The 21,506-nt window shown below is 46.6% G+C and overlaps 1 protein-coding gene across 8 annotated transcripts in view; it reads right to left on the bottom strand.

Annotated features, from left to right (window-relative positions):
• The window catches only part of SEMA6C (semaphorin 6C), a 100,246-nt gene that overhangs the window by 39,826 nt on the left and 38,914 nt on the right, over positions 1–21,506 (bottom strand). For all 8 annotated transcript variants that reach the window (XM_061606883.1, XM_061606886.1, XM_061606885.1 and 5 more), the window contains 3 exons: positions 3,667–3,843; positions 3,354–3,468; positions 1,363–1,420 (listed from right to left, as the gene is read on the bottom strand). In XM_061606883.1, the coding sequence (XP_061462867.1) occupies positions 1,363–1,420; positions 3,354–3,468; positions 3,667–3,766 (273 nt within the window). In that variant the 5' untranslated portion in view covers positions 3,767–3,843. The remainder of the gene's footprint in view (positions 1–1,362; positions 1,421–3,353; positions 3,469–3,666; positions 3,844–21,506) is intronic.

Raw genomic sequence — 21,506 nt, 5'->3', positions numbered from 1 at the left:
TAGAACGTACTGTGGAGTCTAGGTAGCTTAGAGAAGGCACCCAACCAGCACATAAAATATTCCTATGGGTGTGGGTTCTAGGTAGCTCAAAAGTGCTGTCTAATAGAATCAGGACTTGGGTGGCACCTAGTCCTCTAAGGCAACTAAGATGCAAGACACCCCATAGCAGTGAAGTCCCAACTTACATTCAAAAGCTACCTAATGAGGGAGGGGGTGAATGGACCTCAAATACAGCTGTTCTGATGAAATGAATCAACACAGAGAGGTCCTGACACTCATTCCAGAGCTCAAAGCCAATCAAACACCTTTGCTTATTTTGCCTGTGCAGCAAACCCTATCAAATGTCATGAAGCCAGCCAAGACTTGACCCTCATCTAGAGCTGGGAAACTGCTAAGATGTTAAAGGAATCAAGCCACGGCTCTGCAGTTGCCTACCTGTCGCAGGGAACAGATGACCCAATAGGCCAACAACTAAGAAGAGTAGGACATCTCCAACCTGGAGTCCTTAGATGATGACTGGAGTTGTGGTCCAACAACAGCAGCCACCTTAGCCAATGGCTCAGGGGTGGTGGAACCTGTAGTCAAAAAACATCTGGGGGCCTAAGGTTGAAGAACATGGCTCTAGATGCCAAATTATATACTCCCTAAATGGATAACCCAGTCTACTCCTGTGAGGGTAAACCTGAAGTTAATTGTGCAACATCTGACCTTATTCAACCCCCCTATCATTTCCTGATGTCTGCTACTTTGTTGAATGGCCTAGAACTCATTTCCCTAAGAGAGACCTAGAACCCTCCTCCTCCTTCTTCTATATATTGTGAGTCAAACTGGGTCTAGATCAGCCTTGCTCAAACGGTTGCCGTCCAGATGTTTTGGTCTACATCACCAGCCAAAGGTCAGGGATGCTGTAGTCCAAAATATCCGGGGGGGGGGCCCTCCAGATTTCAGAAGGCTGTTCTAGAACACTGCATGCCCCATCTAATCCTTGATCCTGCCTTTCTGGCCTTAGGTGCCAACTCCTTTTTTCTTTCTGAGATATTTACTACTATAAAAAAACAGCCTTCCCAGTAAAAGGAAACAGAATCCATTGATGTTCAGATCTTCAGTGTTTGACAATCTCCTTCAGTCCCAGAATGGCCACGGAACCTCCTGAATTCCCAGTCACATCTTATCTAGAACTCACTCTCCTATCCCAAAACCATGAATTTGAGTGTTTTGGAACATTCTTTCTCTCTGTTCCACAGGTAGCTCCCTAGGCTATCAAGGTCACCCTTTGTCATCAGTCTGTTCCCATGTTAAGGAGAACAGTGGGAGAAAAACCAGTAACATTGTAACACAGAAATCCACCAGTAACCTCCTTACCCTCTTTGGAGCGAAGTCGTCCTTGGTCTGTTGGAGATCAAAGGCATAGACGTGGTCTCTGGTGGCCAGGAGAGGGAGGGAAGAGAAGTAAATAAATCACCACTCATGTAACTCATAGAATCATAGAGCAGTAGAGCTGGAAGGGGCCTATAAGGCCATCAAGTCCAACCCACTGCTCAAGGCAGGAATCCAATTTAAAGCAGCCCTGACAGGTGGCTGTCCAGCTGCCTCTTGAAGGCCGCCAGTGTTGGAGAGCCCACCACCTCCCAAGGTCATTGGTTCCATAGTCGTACCGCTCTAACAGTTAGGAAGTTTTTCCTGATGTTCAGCCGAAATCTGGCTTCCTGCAACTTGAGCCCATTATTCCGTGTCCTGCACTCTGGGACGATCGAGAAGTTATCCTGGCCCTCCTCTGTGTGGCAACCTTTCAAGGACTTGAAGAGTGCTATCCTATCTCCGCTCAGTCTTCTCTTCTGCGGGCTAAACATGCCCAGTTCTTTCAGCCTCTCCTCATAGGTGGGAGGAGAAAGGGTAAAAGAGCACACTCTTTTGCTTTTGAGCACACTGGGCACTAACACATCCTCTGACTTGGAATCTTGGTGCCCTGATACCAGGTGAGGGGGCTAGGGGTCCTGTCCTAGGCTGCTGACGTCGGACGTGAAGGTGTGCTTTTCTTTAATAGGTTTAACAGAAAATTCCAGTTCAGAAGGCTTCATAGATCAGCTTACAGATTACACAGAACACTGCAATGCTCCTTGACATAGATAGGCACAGGTACACAGGGCTAAGATGTCATCATAGCAATTGGGCATGCCCCCTTACAACCCTTATGTAAGTGTGGGTGTGTTCATCTACTCGCATCAAGAAAGAATCACTGGACAGGAGCATGCGCGCATGTGAGCACTCCAAAGAGGAATGGAGGGACGCCTTTGAGCCTGTCGGCACATTTGTCTCCATATCTGGGGTGAGGGCAGTGGAGACACATCCGAGAGGAGAGATCTGGTCGTGACGTGGATGGGGAAGTGGGGGTGCAAGGAAGGCAAAAGGGCAGTCTCTTGATTGGGCAACATCTCGTCAGTTGTAATTGGAGATATAGGGGCAGCGCTGTTAGTGTCAACGCAGTTGGAGCCTTTGGCTTCAACACCTTCTGACTGCGTGACGCTAGCGCCCTCTCCCCAAACCACAGAGGTACTACAGGGCTCATGACATTGGGGGCCCGTGTGGGAGGGAAAATGAGGGGGGCAGCGTGGAGAGAGTGCGGGACTTGCATTCAAATCCCTACTCAAGCCATGAAACTTATCAGCTCATCTTAGGGCTTTATCCTACCTCACAGGGTTGCTGTGAAGGGAATAAGGGTGTATGAAAAAAAACAGAGCATGCGTCCATGTGTGTGGGTACCTAGGAGCAAGGCTGATCACAGCCCCCCCATCTGATTCAGCACCTGATCTCGCACTTCAGAGCAGCCCCGATTCCACCCGCAACAACGCAGGGCCAAACCTGACCTGGATCTGGGCCCTGAACCAATTCAGGGTCCTTGCACGGTGTTTAATTAGGATTTAAAACCGTAAGAGAGATGCACGCAGGCGGTCTGCATGCCTCTTCTTCCCTCCCTCCATGCTGCCAAACATTTTGACAGCCCTGGATTGCTCTGGGTGGACCCAAGACACCCTGGGGCTATCTGGGGCTGCTTCAACCCAATCTGGCTGAATCCCAGGTCTACCCAATTTGGCTCGGGGTGCCAGATTTGGCTGGACCCAGTGCATAAGCCCTATCTAGTAGACATTTATTTTTCTTGGAATTTTTTTTAAAAAATGTTCTAATAAAAGTTCTTTGGACACTCCCCTCTTTTATTTTGACTTTTACCATTATGACTTTGCGTGTTCTGTGCCTGGGTCTCAGCACCAAAGAGACCGGATCTCAGCCTGTATGAGGCCCCTGAGCGCTGGGAAAACGTAACGGCGCCAACACCGCCTGCCTGCACTGCTGCTTACCGGGCAGCGATGAAAAGGGTTTGGTTGAGTCGCAGCATACTCTGGAAATCCAGACCCAGCTGGACTGTGTCATTGTCCTCAGCAAGTCCCCAGAAATAAGGGTTCTGGGCTGTTCCTGGTTGGGAGAAGAAGAGAGAGAATGTCCTCTTAGAAAACCTCCTCCTCCTTAGGAGACGCACCTTCAGATGGAGCCAGTTCTTTCACTGCCCTCTAGTATTTCCAGTCAAAGGAGTAGGGGAAGCAAGACCTGTTGAATACCTGCCTTGGTTTCACTGTGCAAATATTTTAAAAGGTGCCACCACGCTGACCTCACCTGCCTCACCAACGGTGTTAAGTGGAGTCAAATCCTTGGGGAACGAAGCCGCAGACGCCAGGAAGTAAAAAAGAGGAGGCAAGATGGCAGGAAGGAGCATTCTCAGGACGTTCCGGGGAGGAGAGGAAGAGCAGGGGGCCAGACCCTAGGAGCCCAGCATGCTGCCTTCTGTAGGCCCTGGAAGAGAGGAGGAGAGGGAGGGCTGGGTGCTGAAAGCTTCCCACACCAAATGCAACGGAGAGTCTCTCTTCCACTGCCCCCCTTGTGGGGTAGTTTCAAAATCTGTGGGGGGGAATGATTCCCCTCCACCTTGCCATTATTTGCATTTTTTAATGTTGAAAGTGACCCCCCCCCGCCCAACATCCTCAACGGCTCCCAAACCAAATGCAATGGAGTCTCTCCTTTTTCTTTTCTTTCCTGCTAGTTTTAAAATCTGGTGCTTTTTTTAAAAAAAAATCCCCACCGTTTTGGAAGAATGACTTTTATTTGCATTTTTTTAAAAAACACCTCAGCCTGAATGGTTCCCACACCAAATTCAATGGCGAAACTCCTTTTGTCTCCTTTAAAAAAAATAAATCTGGTGGTTCCCCCCAAAACTTTTTTTGGGGGAAAAATGACATATTCTTTAAAAATAACAGCTGCAAAACAAAACCGAGAATGGCCTACTGGAGATATTTCTGTTGGGAGCAAGGTCTCCAGCAGGATCTGCAACAAAAGATTGCAGTGTGCGTGAAGTGCTCCTCTTCAGTGATCCGGTCATTCAGCCAGCCATGCCCTCCTGCACAACACTCCATTTGCCCAACTCCCAGCCCTGGTTCTCCATATTGCCCCAAAAGTCAGCCAGCATTCTGTGACCACTGACTACGCTCCATCTTTAGTGGGGTGTTTTGGGGTGTTGTGGCCTTCCTTCACTCCTGTTGCATCCCCCCCCAAATATTTTGATTACTTTTGAGCAAACCCTGGGGATCTTTCAAGCCTACCTGTACCTCTCATTTGTTATTTTCTTTTTTAAAACCCTTATATAGGGATGAGGGAAAAAATTGATTCAGTTCGCATTTCACGCCGAATCTGTCAAATTCGCACTTTCCTAGACAATATGAGAACCAAACCACAGCCGTCCTCTGAAACATGCGCTTCTTTGAATTTTGTGATGCAGTTCGTAAACCCAACAAGTTTAACAAAAATTCACATGTAGTTGTTATGTGCCTCCAAGTCGACTACAACTTATGACCTCCAAGAGCATCTGCCATGAACCACCCTGTTCAGATCATGTAAGTTCAGGTCTGTGGCTTCCTTTATGGAATCAAGCCATCTCTTGTTTGCCCTTCCTCTTTTTCTACTCCCTTCTGTTTTTCCCAGCATTATTGTCTTTTCTAGTGAATTAGGTCTTCTCATGATGTGTCCAAAGTATGATAACCTCAGTTTCATCATTTTAGCTTTTAGTGATAGTTCTGGTTTAATTTGTTCTAACACCCAATTATTTGTCTTTTTTGCAGTCCATGGTATCCGCAAAGCTCTCCTCCAACACCACATTTCAAATGCATTGATTTTTCTCTTATCAGCTTTTTTTGCTGTCCAACTTTCACATCCGTACATAGAGATCGGAAATACCATGGTCTGAATGATCCTGACTTTAGTGTTCAGTGATACATCTTTCCATTTGAGGACCTTTTCTAGTTCTATCACAGCTGCCCTCCCCAGTCCTAGCCTTCTTCTGATTTCTTGACAATTGTCTCCATTTTGGGTAATGATTGTGCTGAGGTATTGATAATCGTTGACAAGTTCAATGTCCTCATTGTCAACTGTAAAGTTACATAAATCTTCTGTTGTCATTACTTTAGTCTTTTTGACATTCAGCTGTAGTCCTGCTTTTGCGCTTTCCTCTTTAACTTTCAACAGCATTCGTTTCAAATCATTACTGGTTTCTGCTAGTAGTATGGTATCATCTGCTTATCTTAATTTATTGATATTTCTCCCTCCAATTTTCACACCTCCTTCTTCTTGGTCCAATCCTGCTTTCCGTATGATATGTTCTGCATATAGATTAAATAAACAGGGTGATAACATACACCCCTGTCTCACACCCTTTCCGATGGGGAACCAATCATTTTCTCCACATTCTGTCCTTGCAGTAGCCTCTCGTCCAGAGTATACGTTGTGCATCAGGACAATCAGATGCTGTGGCACCCCCATTTCTTTTAAAGCATTCCATAGTTTTTCATGATCTACACAGTCAAAGGCTTTGCTGTAACCTATAAAGCACAGGGTGATTTTCTTCTGAAATTCCTTGGTTCATTCCATTATCCAACATACGTTTGCAATATGATCTCTGGTGCCTCTTCCCTTTCTAAATCCAGCTTGGATGTCTGGCATTTCTCACTCCATATATGGCAAAAGCCTTTGTTGTAGAATCTTGAGCATTACTTTACTTGCAAGCAAATCATATTGTGTGGAAAGTGTGCACAAAAATGAATATATTGGTGAAAATAACATACAGAATGCATTTATATTAGGAGAAATGGCTCACACAGATGTGTATATGAGTCAAAACTGGGTGCAAAAATGAGTTTCGTTGGAGAAATCCTCACTAAAATGCTGAAGAATTTTCATTAGGATTTTATATATATATATATATATATATATTGCAAATTGCTGCAGAACTGAATTTAAAATTGGAAAAAAGAGAAACACAGACAACTGAAATTGACAGACCCTTCCATCCCTGCCCTTAATGTAAGTGTTCTGCTGTTTTGACTGCGTTACCAATGGCACTCACAGCTAAGGATGGGGAAGAAATTTGATCGAGTTTGCATTTAAAGGTGAATCTCTATAACTCGCACTTGCAAAAAAAAAATGTAAACTAGAACAGGCATCCTTCGAAATTATTTGCATTTTGCAATGCTATTCTAGCGCATGTTCATCTTAATGTTCATATTAGAGAAAATAACATTACAATTGTATTATGCTAAGGAAAATTGCTTTACAAAAATGCAAATATTAAGGAACATGACATAAAAACGTGAGTATTAGGAGAAATACGCTGATGAATTTTCATGAGGACTTGGAAAAAAACTCACAACGTGATGTGGAAAGGGGGAGCGCTGAACTTAAGCCTGGAAAAATTAGAAACCAATAATGGACAGATTTGCCCACCTCTACTCACAGCCCACACATCAGAAACAGAGCAACCAAGTAGACAAAATCATCTATATCTCTGCCCATTATTCCCCAATAAGCGGTAGGTTGCAGGCAGGCTGCAGCGAGCCCCCGGCCAGGAAAAGGCACTCTCTGCATGCACAAATGCACTCAACACAATACTTCCAGGGCTGGCCAGAGCATTGTTATATGCTCTGGAGTTGGGGGTGGGAGGCGAAGCTACCTTCTCTGGGATGCAGCTGTGGCTACAATTAAGCCTCCTCAAGCTCTTCTGTGTCCCCATCCCGCAGAAAAAAAAAAAGATGGACATCAAGAGTGTTCATTAACTGCACCTGAACACACACAACGCCAAATACTACAAATATCAAGGGACTGGCCGCTCCCCTGATTCATACAGTGAGTAAACAGTGTGTACAACTCCAATATTCCTGAACACAGCCAGGAATCGGCGTAGGACAGCTGGTCTCCCCGATTGGGTTACAGTGGGAGTCCCCTTGCACAGATTGGATGCAGCAATGGGTTGAGGTTTTGGTTGGGTTTTTTTTGCAAACAATTGGAAGGACTGGGGGTTCTAGGGTGCAAACTCAGAGACCCAGAGGTCAGCTTGGATGCGTGTGTGTGTGGATTCTGGGAAGGATCTATTGAGGCGAGGGTCTCGGTTTTTTGAAGTTCTTCTCCAACTTAAAAACAAAACCTGTTACAAAAATGTCCATAAGCAAACAAACCATGGCTGTTAGAGAGCACAAAACCTCCCCTCCTTCCAATTTATCTAGGTTCCTTTCTTTGTTGTAAAAATAATCTGTAAGTGGTGAAAACAAGCAAGCTCCCCTTTCTAGCATTAATGAACGCAACAGCAGGCGCTTCTAGGATGTAATCTCCCAGTATGCACATCTTCATGCGCTTAAACATTTGTTAGCGTTTATGAAGCTAAGATTATTATAGCAATTACAATTACAAAGTACAAATCAAACTAATAGAATTGCAAGATCCGCAGTAAAACCACAAACAGCGACTATAAAAATAAAATCTGCCAATTCTAACATTTTCGACACATGGAGATCACTTTCCGGCCAATCCTATAATGAAATGAAGAAAAGGTGACAGCTAAATATTTAATTAATCTGGTATAGTTCCAACCAAATTAAATTCCTCTGAATTAACTGGTATTTTATTACGTATAGATCAGAATAATTTAAAGTGCTGAAGCCCTTATTATGAACAGTTCCCACTGCTAAGTTGTTAGGTTTGTATCCAAACAGTAGACAAGAAAGACCTATTGGAATTAATGGTTTAAGCTTGTCATACTCTAGGTATGAAGAAAATGGATACAATCCTTTGTATTTACAATATGTCTTGCTTGAACAATCAGGAGATTCCAGATACTTTAAATGGGTTTATGTTTCCCGGATTTGGGGTAGTTATTTTTTTTGTAAAGGGGTGGAAAGGAAGGTTATCCTCCAAAGATCATTATTCTTGTTCATCTTTGATGGATTTGCGACGCACTCTTCGTATCAATAAAACATTTTAATAGGAGAAAAGGAAGTCTGTGTAGCATTATTTAAAATGACTGAGAAATTCAAGGCACACCTTGAATAGCACAGATATCTTTACAACAAATCTGTGCAGCAAGGGCTGCAGCTCAGTGGCAGAGCATCTGCTTTGCATGCAGAAGGCCCCAAGTCCTCACAGGGCTTTGTTTCCAGTCCCCTGATCATTCTGGTTGCCCTTCTAGAATCACAGAATCATAGAGCTGGAAGGGGCCTATAAGCGACAGCCAGTGTGGCATAGTGGTTAAAGTTCTGGACTGTGTCCTCGGAGATCAGGGTTCGAACACCCACTCAGCCATGAAGCTCGTGGAGTGACCTTGGGCCAGCCCACCCCCTCTCAGCCTAACCTACCTCACAGGGTTGTTGTGAGGATAAAACAAATGGAGGAGACATTGTTTTTAATATTTTTAAATGGTTGTAACCTGCCCTTGGACTTTTGGGTGAAGAGCAGGTAAAACAACAACAACAACAACAAACAACAATAATAATAATCAACCCCCACCATATATACCACCTGGACTTCCATGAGGAAAGGTGGGATGTAAATGTAAGAAATAAAAATACAGAAAATTCTCTTGCTAAACCATCCAAGTCTAGACGGTAAACTCCTTGAAGGCGGAGATTACCTCCCTCCACACACACACACACAAATAAATTCAGAATGTTAAGGACAGACCACAGTCTTCTCACCAGGACTTTCTCTGTCTGGGATGCTTCATACTGCCAGGTCCCTGTGCCTCAGTCTCCCCGGTGGGCAGGGGTGCTCACGTCAACAGAGAAGGAGCCCAGCTACCCAGTGACGTGAGCTGGGCCTCTTCTGGGAACCAGCTATCTCTTTTTTGAGGTCTACCTGGCATAGCTAGGGAGCCTTTGGGACACCGTGTGTGTGCCAGGGGAAGGATCGTTTTGGTGCCAGAGGCCCAGATGTTACAGAAGCATATAAAATTATGCAATGTGTGGAGGAAGTGGATAGAGAAAAGTTTTTTCTCCCTCTCTTACAACAACTAGAATTTTTGGACGCCCAGTGAAGCTGAATGATGATTCAGGACAGACGAAAGGAAGGACTTCTTCACTCACGCAGCGCAGACTTGAACTGTGGAATCTGCTCCCACAAGAGGCACTGGTGGCCACCAACGCGGATGGCCTCAAAAGAGGACTAGACAAATTTGTAGAGAAAAAGGCTACCAGTGGCTACTAGCCATGATGGCTATCACTCTGCCTGCATGGTTGAAGGCAGGGTGGGAGGGTAGCACTCCTGTTTTGTGATCTGAGGCAGCAGTGGCTCCCAATCCTGCCACAGATCAAGGTGAGGGAGATCCCAGGCAGCCCCTCATACAATAAGCCAGCACAAATACCCCACCTACCTCTTCCGTCGCTGTGAATGTCATGTGTGCTGTGCGTGCATGCCTGCCATCAACAAAGGGGCTTACATCCCTGCCGCCATCTTGGTTGATGGTAGGCATGCACAGCGCGCAGCACGCATGGCATTCACAGAGATGGGAAAGGTCGGTGAGATGTGCAGGTGGGCGCTGTGGGCCTGGGTCAGGCAGGTACCCAAGGACCCAGTCATGCCTGGCGCCAGCCCTAGGTTTAACAATCAATCCCTCTTCCCAGAGAACTCTGGGAATTTGCTCTGTGATGGTCTGATTTGGACTAGATGAGCTTTGAAGTCCCTTGCGGCTCTATGATTCTAACCCTAGATGGCTTCAGCATCCCCTCAATAGTTCAAGTTCAAGTCCCATGGCAGTCATAGAGTCACCCCAATTTCAGTTTCGTGTTTGTTAAAAAATAGGAGGGGGGAGGATTTAGCCTACCTCACTAGGCTGTCGTCAAATTAAGATCTGCAAATGGAATGTGAAGAGAAGGAATCCAAAGTGGATTTCCACTGCCCTGTGCGAAGAGGCTGCATGCCCAGATCAAAGAGGCAAAACACCGTTATAAATAGCCAAAGCCCAGAACAGAGTTGGGTACGGGATACACGTTTTAGCCATGGATGGGTATGAAAGACAGCCGTGTGATATTTATGGAGACAATCACCTAGCCAGGGAGAGGAGAAAAGACCGGGGGGGGGGAGGGAGAGAGAGAAGAGACAGAAAAGAAATGAACCAAGAAAGGTTTCACACAAAATCTTCGCTATTATTTTTTTTTAAAACACATTCCTAGTCCTCATGGTGGAAGAAAAACCAGGTTGTTTTTAATTGCTTTTATATACCACCTTGGTTTTCTATGAAATTGTTTCAGTTGCATTCTTGCACATGAACTTCTTGGGTACTTGGCTTCTCTGGACTTTGTTTTTAATCCTCAAACACGTTGAGATATTTGATAGGAAGACGATGCGTCAACGATGCGTCAACGGGATGAAGCAAACAAATATCCTTGCATCCACCAAGCCAGCCTCATGCACAAACATCTCCTCGCATACTCTCTCTCTCTCTGTGCCAGATTACCAACCCCCCCCCGCACTTTTTGCAAACAGCCCCGCCCCACGCTTTCAAACACCCCTTCCTTTACACACACTAGCAATCGACCATCTGAAATGAGTTTCTAAGTGCCAACAAGCAGAAAAGGCAACCAACCTTATTTTGGCTTCTCATTTTCCCTCTGCCCCCTCCCCCAAAACCGATACGCATGCTTTTCTCATGCAGCCTGAAAATTAATTTCCACCAAGATCTTCTCCTTAATCCCTCAACGAGGCACTCACTGGCTGGTGTGTGTGTGTGGGGGGGGAGTTGTTGAAAAAAATAACATATATATTCCCAAGACGCCAGCGAGGTGAGAAGACAGTTATGTTGGATTTGTTTACACTTGTTAAACTGAACTTTCCAGCTGGTGTATAATTAGAATCCAAGCACTGAGACACACACACATATATACAGAGACTGGGCATAATAATAATTCTGTATTATATATTTATATCGCAAACGAAGAAGAGGATCCAAGAAGCGATTGCCAACAACACAAGAGAGTTAAGGTGGGGAACTGCCGGCCTGTGGGCCAAATCCGGCCAACCGGGCATCAAGATCTGGCCCCTGGAACTCTCCTGTAGGCCACCCTTCCTTCCCAATGCTGCATATAGGAAATGTCTGCAGGAATGCCTGCGGGGATGCACGTTCGCATCAGAAGCAGGCCTTCCCCTCTGTCTCATTCTTTAATTAGCACGGAGGCGAAGAAGCTGCACTGTGGATCTAACCATAGGTTTGTGGGCATCAGTGCCCTGTCTTTCAAAGTGACTATGCGCTGGTATTTCACGCAAGGCCAGATAAACTATATTATATAGTAGCAGATGCGGCTAACGCCCCTGCCCCCCCTTGCAAAGCCCAGCAGCCTGATCTGGCCCGCAGAGCCGATTTTTCTGGCCTGCCATGCATCTCCCACCCCTCCACCACAGATCTGGACATCATCCTCACCAAAATAAAAGAATAAGATAAATACATACGACACAATGCTGGGATGCTGTCCAGCCCAGTGCCCCGACGGAGACGCAAATAGCCCCATTCCTCTAAAAATCATATCACCATAATTTTTATTGCACATTTATTGGGGGGGGACCACTGAGAAAGGGGGTGAAAGGAAGACACCATGTGACGGCATGTTAACAGGAGAATAACCATCAATACGTTGCGCATAGAGTGTGGCGTGCCCCATCCAAGTGTCCAAATAGGTATTCAAAGTTGACTTCTTTTTTTGACTTCTTCAAATCAAGGCAAGGGCATGGAGGTCTTCAGACCGTCGCGTAACAGATGGGAAGTGTTTATCCTCCCAGGCTCAGAGTACAAGCCTCTTGGCAACCATGCAGGGTCAGGTAATCCATTTTTTGTCCTCGAAATTGCCCCCTTCCCGATATCGGATCAATAATTTGATGACCGAGGAGGGGATCATTGCCACCACCAACCTCACCTGATCGGCTGAAGAAGAAGAGGCAACCTTCCCCCCTCTGTATACACACATGTGGTCCCCGGATGGCTGAACGTGGCCCCCGGCTCAAAAGACAAAGGCTAGATACCCATGAATGGCTTCCTGGGGGGATCGTTTTCCTCTTCTCCCTCACTACCTCTGCCAAACCTTCAGTTAATTAAAACCTGTTCCTTACTGTCAAGACATGCGGGGGGGGGGGAGAGAGAGAGAGAAATAAATCACATCAGAACAGATGGACCACAAGATGGCTCTCGAGAAGATGCCTTCGTTGCTTTCCACTGGGGCGACAAAATATTTTTCTCCAGGCCTGCAGGCTTTGCAGCACAAATGCTTAAATGGGATGTGGGGTGTGCAAGAACTTGAGCAAGCCTGCAAGTTTTTTTTGGCGGGGGGCCGGATTCGGCACCCCAAGCCCCGCCCACGTACGGGCAGGGCCCTGCAAGAGCATCCGAGCCCCTGGAGGACTTTGCTTGCTTTCCTTGTCAGCCGGCCCCTTCTGGGAGACATGTGAGAACACCAGAAGAGTCCACTGCAGGATCAGGCCTAAGGGGGCCCATCTAGTCCAGCATCCTGTTCTCGCAGCGGCCATTCCGGTGCCCCAAAGGGACGCTCATAAACAGGACCTTAGGGAAAGGGCCCTAGCTCAGTGGCAGAGCCTCTGCCTTGCATGCAGAAGGACCCGGGTTCAATCCGGCATCGCCAGGGAGGGCTGAGAGAGACTCCCTGCCTGAAACCTTGGAGAGCCGCTGCCTGTCAGTGTAGACAATGCTGGGCTGAATGGACCAATTGTCTGATGCAGAAAAAGACAGCTTTGTCGGTTCCTATGACCTGAGCGCAACAGCAACTCTCCTCCCTTGCAGTTCCCAGCAACTGATATTATTTGGAGGCGTATGGCCTCCGACAGTGGAGGGAAAGCCTAGGTATTGTGGCTAGCAGCCGTTGATCGCTTTATAATCCTCCTTGATGAATTTGTCAAAACCTCCCTTAAAGCCATCCAAGTTTTGGCCATCTCTCTCTCCTGTGGGAGCAAATCCTCGGCTCTCCTTCAAGTACTTGGGTGGAAGCTCATTTATGGCTTTGCACACAACTTCACTGCAAGCCTTTTAGGTTGAGACCTATCCCAGTCTGCGTCTGTGTTAAAATTACTTAATATGTTTTTTAATAATGTTTTTAACCCTTTTCCAAAGCTGTTTTTCTAAAAATGTTTTTAATGCGGTTTTGTTTTAATATATTTTAAGATCTGTTTTTATGATGTTTTAAAGTGTTTTAGCGCTCTGTTCGCCGCCCTGGGCTCCTGCTGGGAGGAAGGGCGGGATACAAATTAAATAAATAATAATAACTATAATTTCTTCACGGTAATCTGTTTTAAACTGCCATTTCCTACTGCAATTTGTTTTAAACCAGGGGTTTCCAAACAGTGCTCCCTGGACTACCATTGGTCCACGAGCTGCATTCAGATGGCCCACAGTGTGTCCATGTTAGGGACGGGGTTTGCTGCCTAGTTCTGACCCGCTTGTATTCCAATAGTCTGTTGTTCCATCCTGATCCAACCTTTTTCTGTTGCCGCTTGCTCTGGCACTTTCTGATTCGATCCAATGTGGGTGTTGTTTTTTGGTTGAGGAAAAAAAATGCATAATTTTTAATGTAAATATCTATGTAAATGATCACAGTGTTCCACATGGTTTATTTTTTTCCTATTTATCACACCTACACACTGTTACGAATGCATCAGCTCAGAGAAAATTACAACGATAATTACGTAAAATCGGGAAAACAAAAATTTAAAAATCCTTGCCGATTACAGACATGGCCCACCGCAAGAAATCAGTGCCAGTTTGAAAAAACAGCGGACTGTTGGATTCAGTCAGAATCTGGTACTAAGTCTGATTTAGTGGATATTCTCCCCCTTCCCTCGTCCATGTTATAGATTCATATTGATTTCGAATTGTATTTTGTTTCTTATATATTGCATTTTATTGCATTTCCATTTGCATGGTAATACAATAAAATAAGGTAAAGTAAAAGAAGCCATCAAAATACAACTAAAAAAATCACACTGCATCCGGCGCATGACAACCGCTACAAAAGGCGGGGAAATGGCCTGCCAAAACTCTCAGTGATTTTCAAGCGGTCTATGAGGTGGGTGGGGGAAAAGGTTTGGGAATCACCGTTTTAAACCGTCGTATTTTAAAGCGTTGGCACCTTAAAAAAATGGACTGCCTTCAAGTCGATTCCCACGTATGGGGACCCTATTGGCACCTTAGGGCAAATCAAATGAATAAATAAATACCAACAGCTACAGGAAGCCTGCAAGCAGGACCTGGGCGCAACAGCGCTGTCCCCTCCTGTGACTCCGAACAGCTGGTATTCTGGAGCATCCCGTCTCCAACAGCAGAGGGAGAGCACAGCCTTCTCCTCTACAAGGCCTCAGCAGCTGCTAATCTACTGTGGACCTGGAGGACTGGGTGCAGGGGGATTCATTTTTGTAGGGCACCTGCCTTCTCCAAAGGGCGCAACAGGTAGCAAAACTGTTTACACTGCCACGTGTTCTGGAGACTTTTGTGTCTGGATGTTATTTTAATTTTTGTAGAAAACACACACACGAAACGGGACACACACACTGAACAACAACAAACAGTGCATAAAGGGTAGACCTGTGTTAGAGTGAGAAACTGCTAAAACGACAATGCTTGCGAACCCATCTGTCAGCACAAAGCACCCCGGCGCTATAAATACAAGCACGATTCCGGTGCTTGGCTCGGTGTTTTATCTTGGAATCTTGGCCTATAATAATGGCAGAGGATTCAAGCTCGCAACACACACACACTCACAGACATGTGTGTGGCAAGAGGCACAGAGAGTTTGAGCCAGAGAGAAAGAGAGAGACAGTCCACGTCAGTGTCCATCTAGATACCGCGGAAACACAACGGAGAATTCTAACGGGGCTAGTTCTCTTGGGGGAAGCATGCATGTATCTCTTGAACCCATGGTGAGTGTTCCTGCTGTTAGGTGTTCAGGAAGGTTCAGGACCTAGGATGCAGAGTTCTGGCACTTGGCGTGTGGTGCCAGAACAAGCCAAGACCCATGGCAGAAATCATGACTCATAGGAGCCAGGGGCCGCATGCTGTCAAATGAATACTGGGGCCAAGATGGCAGGGATTGCACCTGGGACCTTCTGCATGCAAAGCAGGTGTTCTGCCACTGAGCTACATCCCTTCTCCTAATTTAGGGGCAGGAAACCTTCAGCCCAGGGGCCAAATACAGCCCTCCAGGCCTTTCTACCTGGCCCTTGGAACTTCCCCCAAGCCACTCCCCTTGCTAGCCCCCCCTCACATCCCAAATATTTTGGCCTGGCTCTTAACGCGCCGACAAGCCCTCTAGCTTGTCTGAACGGAGCGGGAAGTACGAGAATGCATATGTACAATACCCGCCAGTTGTGCAAAGGTTAAGCTTGCACTTGTTGTTCTACCCCACTTTGGCCTCTGGCCCTGCCCACCACTGGCTTACGGCCCTTGAGGGGCTGCCCAGAAGGGAACGTGGCCCACGTACTGAATAAGGTTTCTCGCTGCTGCTCCAAATGGGCAGATCCTGCCGGGATAAAAAAAGAAAAAGGAACAGACGAGAAAAATCTGCTTATCCTTTTACATTTCAAAAAGCTTCCTCTGTGGAACTGCAGATCTTAACATCCTCTCTTTGGCCTCTCCGAGTAGAGCGGTGGGTGCAGGGTTAGGCCTTCCTCCCCACGCATACCACAAAAATAGAAGACTCATCTTCCATCTGCTTTGCCCTCGTTTCCAGGCTCCCTGATGCCTCCTTCCAACTGAAATCATCCTTGCCTCTCCTCCCGTATTGTCTGAAAGGATGTTCATGAGCCACCACATGCATCGTTAGCAGAGTTAATTACCATCGCGCAGCCAGCAGCACCTCAGCCACGCAAAGACGGCCACTTTTAATTACAGAGCAAGCCCAGAGCCCAGGCATCGAGTGGCACACGCACAGAGGAAAGAGATGAAATTGGACGGCCGGATGCCGGAACACAACTGGCCACGGCACCCGATTTCTGCACAAATTGGTCATGGCCCACCGGAGCCCAACACCTCAGCGCCGGCCCAACTTTTTAAGCAAAACTTAAGTTCTCAAAGTTGGGTTGCCGTGGGAGAACCATAGAAAGTAGAACCAGAAGAAGGCTAAGGATGTGTCCCTTCCAAAGGTTGCCAAGGGGGGTTCTTTAAGACTTTCAGGAAGAACGTCTCCCCAATGGGGCAGGGAGAGGTGTTGCTAGGTACTTATTGTTTATTCTTTATTAAATTTATACCCTGCCCTTCCTCCCAGGAGGAGGCCAGGGCATAAAACAAATCTATAAAATATATTCAAAACAAAACATCTAAAAATATTTGTAAAAAAGATATTTAAAAACACGGATGTGGACGGGATAAGGTCTCTACTTAAAAGGCTTGTTGAAAGAGGAAGGTCTTCACCAGGCGCTGAAAAGACCCAGAGCAGATTCACTTCGCCAATAACACTGGAGCCACCAGCCTCCACTGGTGGGACAGACGTCCCTCAAACATCCACACATAACCTCGTCATCAAAATACCAGCCTCCGTTCCTCCTCTCCCCTTTAGTAATCCGGATTTACCCTTTCCATTGAGAGCCAGTATGGCGTAGTGGTTAGAGCGTTGGACTACAAGCTGGGAAACCAGGGTTTGAACCCCCACACAGCCATGAAGCCCACTGGGTGACCTTGGGCCAGTCACTGCCTCTCAGCCTCAGAGGGAGGCAATGGTAAACCCCCTCTGAATACTTGAAGGCAGTCCATTTCCATTTTCACTCTTTCCACGAAAAACCTGATAAATTAAAAGAAAACTAAGACAAAACTGTTTGTTCTTCGCGTGCGGGCAAAAGCTTCCTGTGGCTGTTATGGGGGTTGTTGCTGTTTTGGGTTTTTTTCTGGTATTAAACATTTATTTCTGTTTTTAACAGCGTTGTCAGTCGCTTGGAGGCCTTCGAGCAGAGCTTGGAAGATTACTTTTAAAAAGTAATAAATTACAGTTACATGCCCCCACCAAAAGTGGTGATTGCCATTACAATTACAATTTCTCAGAAAGTAACTGATTACTTTGCTTTTCCTCCAAAGTAATAAGTACAATTACATTTCAGTTACTTTTAAAAAAAATGCCTACAAGGTGCTGACTTTGGCTGCTGCACATCTAAGTAGCCTAAAACAACATTAAAAATAAACACACACAAACAGAAGCAGTAGAATAAATATTTTTATTCTTAAGATAGCAGTGGTGGTCTCTCTGCTGGTAAGGGTGGTGGGGAGGGAGGCTGAGGCCACAACTCGGATCTTTGCACGTCAAACCAAGTGCACCCCCCCCTCAGCCAGCAAGCATAATCTCTCTCACTTAACCACTTCCTGGACCCTGCCCTGCCACCAACTAAGGGACACTCACCCAAGCAAACATTTTCCCAAGATGCAAAAAAGTTAAAATACTGCAAATGCAGCACAGTAGCCAGAGAGGGTGGTGGAGGCCACTTTGTGTGCCAAGTGCAAACACAGTATTCACACACACAAACACACGCGTTGCCATCTTTCACCTCCACAGTTCTTTATCTCCATTCTGCTGCTGCCTCCTTCTCCTCCTTTATCCATATTCTTGACCTCCAGATCCTTTTTCTTTCCACTCCATTCTTCACCACCACTATCCGTTTTTTAAAATAATTGTTTTCTCCACTCCACCCTGTCTCACTCTCTGCCTCCTCCCTCGTCGCCTCCTACCCATCCACAGAGCATGAGGAATGAGCGACGCTGCACAGAAGCCCAGTTTGAGGCACATGATTTCCATCCACAAATCAGAGGAGCAGAAGACTTACCCTGCTCCCCCCCCAGTAATGCCCAAAAGTAATTCTGGAAACGTTACAATTACTCCACAAAAGTAGTAAAATTACTCCTAGTTCTGTTACAATCAAAATGTAAAGGAATTACCCGCTCATTACTCAAAAAAGTAATGAATTACAAGTAATTCGTTACTTGTAACTAGTTACTTCCAAGCTCTGCCTTCGAGTTACAAGTGGCTAACAAATCTCATAAGTGGCCACCTGCTACCGGTTGCGAATGACCTGTCGGCAGTCTCAAGGACCCATGTCCACACACCCCTCTGGAAGCATCCTACGGCTATCACGGGCTACTAGCCATGATGGCTACGTTCTCTCTTTACTGTTGGAGGCAGGATGCCTCTGAAAGCCACTTGCTGGAAACGGCAGGAGCAGAGAGGTGCTGTTGCGATTGGGTCCTGCTTGCGGACTTCACATAACAGAGAAATGGTTGGCCACTGCGAGAGCAGGAAGCTGGACTAGATGATCGACCCCCCTTTGGCCAACCCAGCAAGGTGTTCTTAGACAGGGAAGAGATACTTGTGGCAATCCAGAAGTCGTTGGATCACAAGTCATATCATCATTTTGATCCCAGAGCATTGACAAAGCTGGATGGGGCTGCCGGGAGCCCCACAGACTCCCCATCTCTGGAGTAAGAGGTGGGTCACTTGTGTCCATGTTTTTGCAAGGAAGCCGTCCTCCAGGCAAATGCATTGCCCTGTTGCTTCTCGTTGCATGCAGAAGGTCCCTGGGTCAGTGCCCCATGGCATCTCCAGGTTGAGCTGGGAGAGACTCCCGTCTGAAATCCTGGAGAGTGGGCGCCTGTCAATGTGGACAGTACAGAGCTAGATGGGCCAACGGCCTGGCTCAGTAAAAGGCAGCTTTCTATGCTCCTTTTTAAATAAGCCCTTTGTTCAGAACCATGAGGACTAGGAGCTTACTTTTATCTTTATGGGAAGGATTGTAGCTCAGTGGTAGAGTATGTGCTTTGCCCGCAGATGGTCCCAGGTTCGATCCCTGGCAACTGCAGGTAAGGCTAGGAGAGACCCCCCCCGCTTGAAACCCTGGCGAGTGGCTGCCAGTCAGTGTAGACTGCCAGTTAAGACTTTGTTACTGGAAAGGGACGCAGCTCAGGGGAAGAGCATCCGCCTTACATGTGGAAAGTCCCAGGTTCCATCTCCAGGTAGGGCTGAGAGAGTTCCCCCCATCCGAATCTCTGGAGAGACCCTGCCAGCCAGTGTCGACAATACTGAGGAAGATGGAGGAAGGGTCTGATTCGGTATAGGGCAGCTACCTCTGCCCCTATATAAGGGCTTCTTCCTCCTCCCAATGCCGGGTTGAAAATGCACACACTGAACATACTGGGCGGGGGGTCTATCCCAGTCTTCTCCGCAAGAGGCACTAGAAATTTGACCATTTGTCTGCAAATCCGGCATTTGTCGGGGACTGGCTGGAGTCTAAGATAAAGAGTGACGCAAGCGCGCGCACACACAGTCACACAGTCTTCTCTAACCTCACGCCCCGCACAATCCCCGGTATCAAAATCTCATTACTATGGTCTTACAGCTTCTTTCGCTCATTACCAAGAGTCATCTGGCAAGATCCACAGCTGCTATCCTGCCCCCCCCGAAGCTTTATCTGAAGGGGAGGGGACGCCTTATATACGTGTCCTCTTCTCTTCTCCCCTTCCCGCATCTCCAAACCTAGATTTCTTGTCCTTTACTGCCAGGGGCGTAGTCGTCTAGGGTTTCAGGGGGTCTTAGACCCCTCGCTTTTCTGAGACCAGGGTCCCAATGTCTCCAGCATCCTACCAGCCAATCAGTATGAAAGGGGAGCATGTATTAACCACTGAGAAGAGTCTTCTCTCATGCTTCCTTGATCTTTCCTGCTGACTGGAGCCAATCAGACTTTTCTCAGCAGCTAACACTCTCCCCTTTCATGCTGATTGGCTCCTAGGGATCTGTTATGGAAGAAGGCATTAACAAGGACCTAATTCTGAACCCAGTAGCAAAAAAAAAAAAGGGGGGGTCATGGCTGTAACTATCATGAAGGGACCCTGCACTTCTGAATTTGCCACTACACTACTGTTTACAGCTGCCAAGACCAGCTCTCTTCCTGCTTGTGAACCTGTCGGTGTCTGCTCTCCTTTGAGTCGTGGAGGCCCCTAGTCCTCATGAACTGCAGCCAAGGGAAGAGATCACATAGCACAAACCTTGCGGAAGGGACAGACAGTGTTTCTGCTTTCAAGGACTCCAAAACAGAGTTGCATGGGCGTGAGGGCTTTTCTTTCTTTTTTTGCCAGCACATTGCAGATTGAAAACATAAACATTGGCCAAGTTGCTAGCCCTCAACATTCTGCAGAAGGTGCCAGCATTCTGATGCCAAACCTTCTTTGATTATCAGTCCCTCTCTCATAGCTTCTGCTAGCTACTCCATATACCCCTAACTCAGTGCTGGGAAACCTTTGGACCTGCAGATATTGTCAGACTTCAACTCTAATAACCAATCACCAAGTTGTGCTCTGTGCGCTGTAATCTCATCTCCTAATAGGAGTGCTCTTGTTCAGGGTTCTGGTTAGAGACGGGAGAGACGTTCGGTTTGCATCTTAATCTAAATCTACCTAACTTGCACTTCCTGAAACAATACAAAATCCGAAATGCAGGTGTCCCTTGAAATTTGCACAGATTTTGCAACGTCATTCTCCAACATCACCCCGAAAAAGGGCAGCAAAATCTGCACATTAAGGGAAAGGGTGTATAACAATGCATGTATTAGCAAAAGCAAGACATGAAAATGCATTCGGTGGCGGGAAATGGCTCCCCCAAAATGGGCGTATTAGGAGAAATGAACACAAAAAGGCCAACGTGTGAGGATTTTTGAAAAAGGCATTCACAAACTGGCGTGGAAATGTGGCCTGCTGAACTGATGGCTGGAAAAACGACAGAAACCAAAACTGAGCGATTTGTTCATCCCTCGTTCCAGCTAGCTTGATGCCCTTCCCTTCCATTCCTCATTCCCTCGATTTCCCATTTTTCTTTTCCAACTGAGTGTCTGTCACATTCCGTGCCTACCAAGAACGCTCACTCCTCATAAAACACACGCACGCAGGGTTGTTGGGTTGTGGTTTGTTTTGCTGTGTTTCTGGAAACTCCAGAGGCCATTCTACCTCCTCCTCTTTTCGGTAGCCCGCTTTCAGCCATAATCCTACCCACTCCTGGAGTTTGTTATTAGGAGGATGGACAGATATGTGCAGATCTCTCACAAGTGTGCGGAACTCGTGCCTGTCAGAAATGATGGAAAGATATGGGGGCGTCATTTAGAACAAAAGGTGTGTAAAAGTGTGGGGG

This window comes from Rhineura floridana, chromosome 22, assembly GCF_030035675.1.
Source record: "Rhineura floridana isolate rRhiFlo1 chromosome 22, rRhiFlo1.hap2, whole genome shotgun sequence".
NCBI classification, from domain to species: domain Eukaryota; kingdom Metazoa; phylum Chordata; class Lepidosauria; order Squamata; family Rhineuridae; genus Rhineura; species Rhineura floridana.
This window is presented reverse-complemented; position numbering and strand designations above follow the sequence as displayed.